This window comes from Corylus avellana, chromosome 1 (genome assembly GCF_965113065.1).
Source record: "Corylus avellana chromosome 1, dhCorAvel1.hap1.2, whole genome shotgun sequence".
NCBI classification, from domain to species: Eukaryota; Viridiplantae; Streptophyta; class Magnoliopsida; order Fagales; family Betulaceae; genus Corylus; species Corylus avellana.
Window position 1 is genome coordinate 41,059,359 of NC_142490.1, and position 12,075 is coordinate 41,071,433.

General features: G+C 34.0%; 1 protein-coding gene and 1 long non-coding RNA gene across 2 annotated transcripts; both read left to right on the forward strand.

The window, feature by feature from the left end:
* The first annotated feature begins 4,872 nt into the window (after positions 1 to 4,872).
* Positions 4,873 to 6,329, forward strand: LOC132172867 (uncharacterized). The gene is made up of 2 exons (XR_009439208.2): positions 4,873 to 5,077; positions 5,934 to 6,329. It is a non-coding gene; the product is annotated as an uncharacterized LOC132172867 (long non-coding RNA).
* Positions 6,330 to 8,665: 2,336 nt separating this feature from the next.
* LOC132172866 (pentatricopeptide repeat-containing protein At3g12770) lies at positions 8,666 to 11,953 on the forward strand. The gene has a single exon (XM_059584432.2). The coding sequence runs from the start codon at positions 8,757 to 8,759 to the stop codon at positions 11,598 to 11,600; it is 2,844 nt and encodes a 947-aa protein (XP_059440415.1). The 5' UTR covers positions 8,666 to 8,756; the 3' UTR covers positions 11,601 to 11,953.
* The last annotated feature ends 122 nt before the right edge of the window (positions 11,954 to 12,075 follow it).

Here is a 12,075-nt window from a genome sequence, read left to right on the forward strand (position 1 = left end):
GTCCTATCTGAGGTGCAAGGAAAACAAGCTATTAAAACATTTAGCTCCTAATGGTAATGCTATTATACCTATCAAATCTAAGGTATAACTGTGAAAAGAGGAAGAAGCCGAGCTACAAGAAAAATTCCTGCCACCACCATAGTTGCAGCATGGGTAGCCGGTCGTCGGTTCGGAGCTCAAGCCGGCAACTATGAAATGGGTGGAAGGGCAGTTTCAGTTTCAAAAAAAAAAAAAATTTACAAAAAATTACGTAGTTCCTCTACATCTGTTTGGATTTCTCAAAATAAGCAGGTGTTATGAAACCATTTTTTCAAATGTGAACCCAACTAAAAAAATACTTCTAAAATTATTTCTCATCATTATATTACATCCGAATACTTTTTTAAACAAAAAAAAAAATACTTTAACAAATTCTTTTAGAACATTTTTAATTTGTGTGGACAAGAATTTCCTATAATTAGGGATGCTTTATCTTATTCTAATATCTTCCTTTTAGATAAGAATATGTGAGAGGAGCTTTTTTATTCAAGCAGAGACTCTGCCTGAAGAGAAAGCCCCTGTTACCAATTGTCAGCGTCGTGCCTGGACCTGGAGTCAAATACCTCTTCTTTGGCTTTGGATCTTGTTGCTCGTGGATGTTTGTGTGTCACGGCTTACAGCTTTTAAGTTTTAGTTTTTAAGGACAAGAGAAGTACCTGTTTTTTCGATTTCTGTAATTACTCCTTACTTCTTGGACAAGAGAGGACCATACATTTATGCCAAAAAAAAAACATTTTGACGTTAAAATGACGTATGGAAGAGTTCATGATATGGCTTCATTTCCATTCCTTAATTGTAATTTGCAAACCAAACTACACTTGTGGTCTTCTTAGGTGGAAATCCACCATTCTCTATCCAAAAGAAACCCCACCAATTCAGAATTTAATGTTGTAATTGAAAGTATTTGTAATTTTTTTCTACAATTTATGTATACTGTAAAATTTTCACCGAGACATTGGCTAGCATTTGGTTTATAACTTTATATAGTTTATCATCATTTTCATATATGAATAAGGCTTGTGTTTTATGTTATGTGCACACAAGACATAAATTAAGAGTATCACATCAATATAATAATTAAAAATGCATAACACCACTAACTTCTGTCTTATACACAACACCAACCAAATCCTTCATTAAGACCATGAACTGTCATTGTTCATATTTGGAGAATTATACGTAGATTTATTAATCTACTACTCAATTTGTAATGTTTTCCCTAAATTTTCAATTGGTTTAATGTCGGAGTTGTAATGTATAATATGTATTTCTTTTGCCCCTAACAATCCAAAAAAAAAAAGACTCACGGCGCGTCCGTGGGTCAGCTGGAGATGTAAGGTGTGAGTTTTTTTTTTTTTTTTTAAAGAAAAAGAGAACAATTTAGACTAATGTCCTATCTGAGGTGCAAGGAAAACAAGCTCTATTAAAACATTTAGCTCCTAATGGTAATGCTATTATACCTATCAAATCTAAGGTATAACTGTGAAAAGAGGAAGAAGCCGAGCTACAAGAAAAATTCCTGCCACTACCATAGTTGCAGCATGGGGTAGCCGGTCGTCAGTTCGGAGCTCTAGCCGGCAACTATGAAATGGGTGGAAGGGCAGTTTCAGTTTCAAAAAAATAAAATTTACAAAAAATTACATAGTTCCTCTACATCTGTTTGGATTTCTCAAAATAAGCGGGTGTTATGAAACCATTTTTTAAAATGTGAACCCAACTTAAAAATACTTCTAAAACTTATTCTCATCATTATATTACATCCGAATATACACACACATATATATATATATTTTTTAAAAAAAAACAATACTTTAACAAATACTTTTAGAACATTTTTAATTTGTGGACAAGAATTTCCTATAATTAGGGATGTTTTATCTTATTCTAATATCTTCATTTTAGGTAAGAATATGTGAGAGGAGCTTTCTTATCCAAGCAGACTCTGCCTGAAGAGAAAGCCCCTGCTAGGACAAGAAAAGTACTTGTTTTTCGATTTCTGTAATTACTCCTTACTTCTCGGACAAGAGAAGACCATGCATTTATGCCAAAAATGTCCCCATTTTGCCCCAAAAAAAAAAAAACATTTTGACGTAAAAATGACGTATGGAAGAGTTCATGATATGGCTTCATTTCCATTCCTTAATTGCAATTTGCAAACCAAACTACACTTGTGGTCTTCTAAGGTGGAAATCCACCATTCTCTATCCAAAAGAAACCCCACCAATTTAGAATTTAATGTTGTAATTGAAAGAGTATTTGTAATTTTTTTTCTACAATTTATGTATACTATAAAATTGTCACCGAGACATTGGCTATCATTTGGTTTATAAATTTATATAGTTTATCATCATTTTCATACTTAATTTATGTTATGTGCGCACGAGACATAAATTAAGAGCATCACATCAATACTATAATAAATGCATAACATCACTAACTTCTGTCTTATACACAACACCAACCAATGAACTAAATCCTTCATTAAGACCATGAATTGTCATTGTTCATATTTGGTGAATTATACTTAGATCTATCAATCTACTACTCAATTTGCAATGTACTCTCCAATTTTTCAATTGGTTTAATGTCGGAGTTGTAATGTATACTGTATATTTCTTTTGCCCCTAACAATCCAAAAAAAAAAGACTCACAGCGCATCCGTGGGTCAGCCGGAGATGTAAGGTGAGTTTTTTTTTTTTTTTCAATATTTTTTTTTTGACCTTTCTTGGATTTTAGAACTGTTTTTGTCTATTTTAAAAATTTTGGGGGTATTTTGCCTTTTTTTTTTCTTTTTTTTTTTTTAAGACAAAAAAGGTTGTAATTATTACAAGTGTTTTAGTAGATAAATAGGGTATATTTAACAGAATTGAAAATATTGAAAGATAATAAGATATGGCAAATTGATTGGTAAATAGAGGAAATATGTGCAGTTTTTATTAATATTTCCATGATGGGAAATCCATTACAGCATATATAAACACCAAAACCACGATGACATTGACATTGACATTGGCACTAATTTTTTCCACACCACTAAAAGTCTACGACAAAATCAACATCAAATAAAGACATGTGAAGCCCATTTCTCTAGCAATCAAATGATGATAAGGACAAATGATTGAAGTGCGCACAATAGTTAGTTGGGTGGCGGCTGGCGGTGCTGTTAAAGAATGACAGAAACGTCGTCACTTCAGCCAACCAAACATAAAAGAAATGCCAAATTCACGTGCGGCGACGCACTTACCTGCCGCTCTGCGAATTGTGATCCACAACAGCTGCACCATACGAATTTCCATCCACCCCCACCGCCTATCCACCCTGATTATCACAGCAAAGCGTCCGAATCAAAATCCCAAAAGACAAAGGAGATCCGACGGCCCTAATTAGGAATGAGTGAATAACGATAGAAGAGTAGCATGCGTTGGACAATAACATATCCAGTTATCCACCATGATATCCACCAATCAACAAAGGATCTAGTTTTTGTTGGAATAAGTGAATAACGATTAAATGAATACAATTATAATTTCTTCTTTTTTTTTTCTTTTTTTTTTTCTTTTTTTTTTTATCGATGAGGACCGATAAAATAAGTACTTGACAAATAAATAGGTACTCATTTATTCTATATATGTAATTATTCTTTATGACGCTTAGAATAACCTTATTATAAAAATACATATATAGGATAAATGGGTCATAAACAGGTCATGCCAAGTACCTATTTTGTCAGCTCTAAATTTTTGATTTGTGAAACAATTAATAATTTAATATGATATTAAGGAAATAATCAAATACCATAAAATAATAGTTACCTATGTCTTTATAAAAATTATAAAATCAGAAATAAACAATATATTAAATAATTAAATGCATCTTTAATTTCTTTTAAATTTTTTTAAATGGTTTATAATTAAAATAAAAGAACAAAATGAAAACTTAGTGACCGAAAATTTTTCGGAGTAAGCAAAAATATAAATAGGTCATTAGGCGTGTTTTTCATTAGAAAATGGGACATAACCCTTAACGTGCCTTGTAGTTGTGAGCATCAAAAACATTGGACTAAGTGTTTTTTAGATTAAAAAAATTAAAAAGAAATATAAAAACAAAAACAAAAGAAAAAATAAGGAGGGTGCATGTGATTCAGCCACCTTTTTTTTTTTTTTTTTTTTTTTAATGTTTTATATTTAAGTTTTAATCTTTTTTTTTTTTTAATTTTTTTAATTCTAAATGAAACAAGTTGCAGTATAATTAATGCTGACATAACATATTAATAGATTCCGTACAATTTTCTAATGAAAAATGCGTCTAGGAATCTATTTATATTTTTTTTTTTGGTCTTACCCCAATAATTTCTCAATTATTTTTTAAAGAAAAATGCTAGGTGTTCTTCTAGTGTTCTCTTAATGTCCTCCCAATAGATTAAAAGTCAATAATGATAATCTCAAATTCAACGATAATTTTAAAAGTCAAATCATAGTTAAAAGGACAACAAAAATACACCAGAAGAACACTTAACATTTCCCTTTTTAAATCCTAAAAAATTATTTGCAAAATAGTGAAACACCAGGTGAAGTGATTTGCATTTTTTTTTCCTAAACTAAGCTCAAGCCTAGTTTACACTTTACATGAGTGACTCACAGGGTCTCACAGCCAATAACATAAAAACATCATCCTCGGATGATAAAAAGGTTGAAAAGTCAAAGCGAGCGCACGGTGAAACCCATCACATTCTGGATGGGGATACGATAGGATATGGACGATGACGTCACTGAACGAACAATTCAATAACAAGAATATTAAGCTCCTTGTCGGATCCGACATTTATATAAGACTTGCTGTTTCTAGGTAGACTCGTTCTTTGCCTCTAGATTCCTCTGCGGGTGGTGGTTTAGGCCGTGTTTGGCTGTCACGACAATATTAAGAAGGAGATGATGGTGGAGTTATTTGTGCTCGGGTGTACCGGAATCGTGGTGTTCCTCCACGGAGCCCATTTCTTCTTTCACCTTCTCTCCCAACACATGGCCATTCGATCCCTCAGGTACATATATATTGAGCTCTCTCATCTTTTCCTTTTACAAGGAAAGTATCCCCAACTTTTTCTCGGGAAAACTTTTTTTCTTTCCTGCAGCTCCATGAACTGTGCTGACTGTGTTGGCTTCGGATCGGAAAGTCAATAACTTTCCTTAATTTTTTTTTTTTAAAAAAAAATTTCCTATTAATATTCGAGTTAAGATCATAATTTTTTTCAATGATTAACGGAATATTTCCGATGTTTTTTGTATAAACTTGTATTTTTATTTTTTATTTTTGGTCTGATCATTTCTATTAATTCCAAGGTAAAAGTAACATAATTTTAGGTGCTGTATCTTAATTTGTTTGAGAAATGGCTAGTCTTCCAATATGATAATCTTGAAGAATCGAAGATGCAATGTTTTGTTTTTTTTTTTTTTTGTGTGTGTGTTTGGAAGATGCAATGCATTTGTTCTTCCTCGTTGAAAATGCCATACACTACGTAGTGGTGAAAAGGCCATTAGAATTTGGAAGGTAGTGGAACAAATTATTAGCAGAAAAGTAAAGGTACCAATTAATCAACTATTCTATGCCAACCGTACAAAAATGACAAGAAAGGTGGTTCATATTTATAATTTGTTTTTTGATTCTACAATCATTGATGTATTACTGTATTATGCATTATACCCTTAGAGTTTTATTTTTTTTTAATAAGTACTGATTCAATAGTTAAATGGTTGAATTTCACTGATATTATCAAATTGAATGACAGTCTACTAAATAGTGTTATTCAATAAGATAATTAATGTTGACTTGTTTTTAAAAGTTACATTAATGCATATACTTAACATGTGGGTTTTATTTTTTGTTGGGTTTTGTTTCAGTTTCTTGGGATTTGTTGGATGGTAGAGCAAAATGGGAATGAACAATATTGAAGCCATATGATATGATAAACAATTCTTCACGCCAAAGTTTTGATGAAGTATGGAGAATCATAATTACCTAACCAAAGAGGAAGTTCTTCTGAGATGGGAATTGGCTTGCACCTGCCGTGAGGCTTTGTATTTAATTATTATGATTGAATACATTTGGCAAGCTTTGGTGCATAAGGGGCAATAAAGCTTCAAATAAATGGGAGTTAGGCTTCTGTTGAAACTTACTACATATTGAGAGCTAAACCATTTTGTAAATTGTAGAATCCTTCAATGTTTGTTTCAAATTCTCCCACTTGAATAATGCTATATATAAAGAAGTAGTTAAATAATTACTTCCTCTATCAATGTTGTTGTATCAATTCTCAAAATGTTTGATGATTTTTAAGTGGTGGTGAGACCTACCTACCTCACCCACTGGCCTTGGCTTGCCCACAGTTGGTGACTTCCCACTTGATCACTTGGATCAGTCTAACGAGTGAAGTTTGTGATTCAGTGACCTTAAGAAAATTGGTTGAGCAATTACTAGAGTGAGAGTTCGACCTCCGCAATGAGAATATTTAAACCTAATTAGTATTAGTTATATTGGGTCCTACTGATGTTCTGTTGGGGATGGGTTAGATTATGGCTTAATCAAACTTGAAGGAGCACATGCAGTTTCTATCATCTAGACGTCTCATGCAGGGGCAGAAGTAGAATGTTTAGTTTTAAGGGGGCAAAATTAAAAAAATAAATAAAAAATTGGGGCAACCCTATGGCCCCCAAGCCAAGGGAGGGTTCTGCACTTGATCTCATGTGTGACTCTCAATAAATAGGTGCTACCATAGTTATGTTCAAGAGAAGTATCCACTCTAATTGCTATTTCATGCATTTTTAATAGGACAAAAAAAAAAAAAAAAAAGGTAATGTTAGAAACTACACTTTTATTTCTATCACTATCTAATCCTGGTGATGTAGCACGTCAATCAATCTTTGATTTTTTTTTTTTTTTTTTAAGTAATACTACATACTACACTTTCATTTCACTAAATTGATATGATAACGCCCATTACCCCCTCATTAGCTTAATGGGATGGGAAAATATGCATAACCCATTGTCAACAATGAATTGGTAGGTATACCATACAAAACGAATAAACTGAGTTTTTCTTTTTTTTAATTTAATTAGTTGTTGGATTAACTTAAAATAGTAAGAGAGAGAGAGAGAGAGATTTTGATTGGAGTCGTAGGGGGCTTCTATGATATGGTAGGTTCACCACGTGAAGGGTAGCTAAGCTTTTACTTTCTTGAAGCACAATCATTCAAAGAATCTGAATCAACACTGTTTTTGGAATTGACGTTTTTAGATCATTTTTGGAAGGAAAATGATAGAGTCTCAATTTATTTGTCTAAACTTAAGTTTGACTTTTGCTTTATTTTTTTATTTAAAAAAAAAAAACTAAATATCAAATAAAAAAAATGTGTGAAGATATTTTTCTTCAGAAAAATATAATTTTCTTTTTTTAAAAAATACCAAATAAAAGAATGATAAAAAAAATAGATATTATTTCTTCACACATTTTTTTTTATTTGCTATTTATTTTTTAAATTAAAAAAAAAAAAAAAAAAAAGTAAAAGTTGGACTTAAGTTGGACAAATAAATTACGTACCTATCCAATTGGTTGGAATTCTGGTTGGAAGTAATTTTGTATTAAAACTGCTGGGTCAGCATTCTTTTTATGTTTATTAAACATTTAATGTATAAAGGTAAACCATTAAATTAATTATATAAAGTATGATGGGAGACAAATTTCAGACTTGGTTTGAATAATTAGTGAAATAAAATACTCTATATGTTTACTTGTATATGTATAATTGTATGGTGTACAATATTACACATATAACCCTCAAATAATCTTCATTTTTTTATTTAAAAAAAAAAAAAAAAAGGAAGACAGAATTTATAACTTTTACGGAGTCATCTAACATATAAAAGATATATAATCTATTGAATAGTTTAAAATCTAAATTATGTAAGGTGCATAATTACATGTAAAGAATAGGTATAACTTCATTGATATGTATTCAACACTCTGTGCTTTCATGGTTTAAAAGTTGATCAAAAAACCTTTTTAGTATAGCATATTCGCCTATATATATATATATATATATATATATATATATATATATGGTTGTCTTATAACACAAAGCGGTTTCGGGATTTAATCTCAAAACGAAGCTGTTTCATCTAGGAAATGAGTGAAAAAACAATTTTTTTATTTTTTTAAATTTTTTTAAACTCTAGACTTATTTATATGGGCACATTTTATTTTATTTTATTTTTCAAAGCCTTTTATGAACTTTTTTGATGGATTTAATCCAATTTTTGAATTAGATACATACGTAAATCCCAAAATGGTGTTTGGGGTAAAAAAAATGAGCGCAAAATGCAAAGCAGATGTCACTGTCAATTAATACAAACTAAGTGAGAAAAAAAAATCCACCTGTGTATGGTTATGGGTGAATTCTGTCTACCCTGAATAGGCAAACGACTACTAGAATTCGCCATTTACAGAGTGTGGATGCATATGCGAAATAAAGGTATTATCGTTCTATATAGTGCAATTTACTCCCATATCCAATAGACATGAACGACTGGATAAGTGGAGAACCAGGCAGATTCAAAGAGTTCAGCTCAGCGCGCAAACATACTCTTCAAACTACGCTAAAGCTTCCTGGAGTTTGGACGGTTATGATCATCCTAGCGAAACTCTGTAGAAATCGCTGAGATACTAGATGATCAAATGGAACATGAAGCTTTGGGGCCTCCTTTCCCTCCAAAAACCTCTTCTTCAACGGCTATACCTACTATTTGAACCCTTTATTGTCCCAACCCATTTTCTCTTCCCCGCTAAATCTATCCAAACCTCCGCTAAATTTAGCGGAGACCCACAAACCACCGCTAGTTTAAGCTCAATCCAAAAGGGCAGCTTCGCACCTACATCTATATCCTACTCTAATCTCCTCTCAGAATGCACTGCTTCCAAGTCTGTAAGTTCAGGCATGGAAGTCCATGCCCACATAGTGAGATTCGGATTATCTGAGGACCCGAATGTTAGGAACCATTTGATTAATCTGTATTCGAAGTGTCGGCGTTTTGGGTATGCCCGGAAACTGGTTGAGGAAAGTACTGAACCGGATTTGGTTTCTTGGTCTGCTTTGATATCTGGGTATGCACAAAATGGGCTTGGTAAAGAAGCCGTTTTGGCGTTTCATGAGATGCACTTGTTGGGTGTTAAGTGCAATGAGTTTACGTTTCCGAGTGTTCTCAAGGCATGTTCAATAATGAAGGATTTGGAGCTAGGTAAGCAGGTTCATGGGATTGCGGTGGTAACGGGGTTTGAGTCTGATGTGTTTGTTGCAAATACTTTGGTTGTTATGTATGCAAAATGTTGGGAGTTTGGGGATTCAAGGAGACTGTTTGATGTGATTCCGGAAAGGAATGTTGTTTCGTGGAATGCGTTGTTTTCTTGTTATGTTCAGAGTGATTTCAGTGGAGAAGCCCTGGGTTTGTTTCAGGAAATGGTTTTGAATGGAATAAGACCCAATGAGTTTAGTTTGTCTAGTATTCTGAAAGCTTGCTCGGGTTTGGGGGATGGTGGTCAAGGAAGGAAAATTCATGGGTATTTGATAAAGCTTGGATATGATACTGATCTATTCTCAGCAAATACGCTTGTTGACATGTATGCCAAAGCAGGAGATATGGAAGATGCAATTACTGTTTTTGACGAAATTGCACAACCTGATATTGTTTCCTGGAATGCTGTTATTGCTGGCTGTGTTCTTTGTGAGTCCCATGAATGGGCTTTAAACTTGTTTGAGCAAATGAAAAGGTCAAAAATATGTCCAAATATGTTTACTTTATCAAGTGTTCTTAAAGCTTGTGCCGGAATGGGGCTCAAGGAATTGGGTAGACAGTTGCACTCTAAATTGATAAAGATGGATTTAGAATCAGATTTGTTTGTGGATGTAGGACTGATAGATGTGTACTCAAAGTGTAATATGATGGATGAAGCAAGGATGGTTTTTAATTTGATGCCAAAGAAGGACTTGATTGCATGTAATGCTGTTATCTCAGGACATTCACAGAACGGGGAAGACATGGAAGCCGTATCCTTTTTCGCTGAGATGTACAAGGAAGGACTAGGATTCAACCAGACGACTTTATTCACAGTCCTGAAATCTGCAGCTAGTTTGCAGGCTATCAATGTTTCTAGACAAGTTCATGGAATTTCTGTGAAATCAGGTTTTCATTCTGACATTTACGTCATAAACAGCATTCTTGATACATATGGAAAATGTAGCTGTGTAGACAACGCAGCAAGAATTTTTGAAGAATGCCCAATTGAAGATGTGGTGGCTTTCACATCCATGATCACTGCTTATGCTCAACATGGTCAAGGAGAGGAAGCTCTAAAGCTCTATTTGCAACTGCAAGATAGGGGAATCAAACCGGATCCATTTGTTTGCAGTTCCCTTCTGAATGCTTGTGCAAATTTATCAGCATATGAACAGGGGAAACAGATACATGTTCAAATTCTGAAGTTCGGGTTCATGTCTGATGTATTTGCCGGGAATTCTCTAGTGAACATGTACGCAAAATGTGGAAGCATAGATGATGCCGGTTGTGCATTCTCTGAGATACCTGAGAGAGGAATAGTATCGTGGTCTGCAATGATTGGAGGACTTGCGCAACATGGGCATGGGAAACAGGCCCTCCAATTGTTTAACCAGATGCTTAAAGATGGTGTTCCCCCAAATCATATAACTTTAGTTAGCGTCCTTTATGCATGCAATCATGCAGGCTTGGTAACTGAAGCCAGAAGATATTTTGATTCAATGGAAGATTTGTTCGGTATAGAACCTATGCAAGAGCATTATGCTTGTATGATTGATCTCCTTGGCCGTGCTGGGAAATTAAATGAGGCAATGGAACTTGTAAATACAATGCCATTTCAAGCTAATGCTTCAGTTTGGGGTGCACTTCTTGGTGCTGCAAGAATCCATAAAAACGTTCATCTTGGCCGACAAGCCGCTGAGATGCTCTTAACTCTTGAACCAGAGAAATCTGGTACCCACGTTCTTCTTGCAAACATTTATGCATCAGCTGGCATGTGGGAAAATGTTGCAAGCGTGAGAAGGCTTATGAGAGATAGCATGGTGAAGAAGGAACCTGGAATGAGCTGGATTGAGGTGAAAGACAAAGTATACACCTTTATAGTAGGAGATAGAAGCCATTATAGAAGCAAGGAAATATATGCCAAGCTTGATGACCTGGCTGACTTAATGAATAAAGCTGGCTATGTTCCCATGGTAGAGATTGACCTCCATGATCTGGAACAAAGTGAAAAGAAGCAGCTTCTCCTCCATCACAGTGAAAAACTTGCAGTGGCTTTTGGTTTGATTGCTACTCCACCAGGATCTCCCATTAGGGTGAAGAAGAATCTTCGGATCTGTGTGGACTGCCATACTGCATTCAAGTTCATCTGTAAAATTGTCTCGAGGGAGATTATCGTGAGAGACATCAATCGATTCCACCACTTTAAAGATGGTTGGTGTTCATGTGGAGACTATTGGTGATTTCTGTGAAGAAGTACTGCCCTTCTTTGCAACCAAGTATGCACCCTGTGTGTCTACTTCGCATTCTTTCTCTGACATATAGAGGAATATTGGAGGCCTATCATGAACCTATGGTTTTTTCCCAACCCCCAAAAGAATTTTTGTATTCCTTGGTATCTATTGATTTATGGTTTTATCCCAACTAACCCACAAAAGAATCTTTGCATTCCTTGGTATCTATTGATTTATGGTTTTATCCCAACTAACCCCCAAAAGAATCTTTGCATTCCTTGGTATCTATTAATGTAATATTTCATTCTTCACATGTAATTTTATTAATAAAAGTTATGGGCTTTAGATCATGTACTCCTACCATTTTCGGGGCAAAGAATTGTGGTTTTGAATATACCCAGAATGAACATATGAAGAATGACTTACAAGTTCTATTGTTAATCCCTAACGCATTCTGAATAGATTTCTGCTTGTGTGAGGCAAC

Coding starts and splice junctions, on each gene's coding strand:
- LOC132172866 (XM_059584432.2), top strand. CDS start 8,757: ATGATCAAATGGAACATGAAGCTTTGGGGCCTCCTTTCCCTCCAAAAA.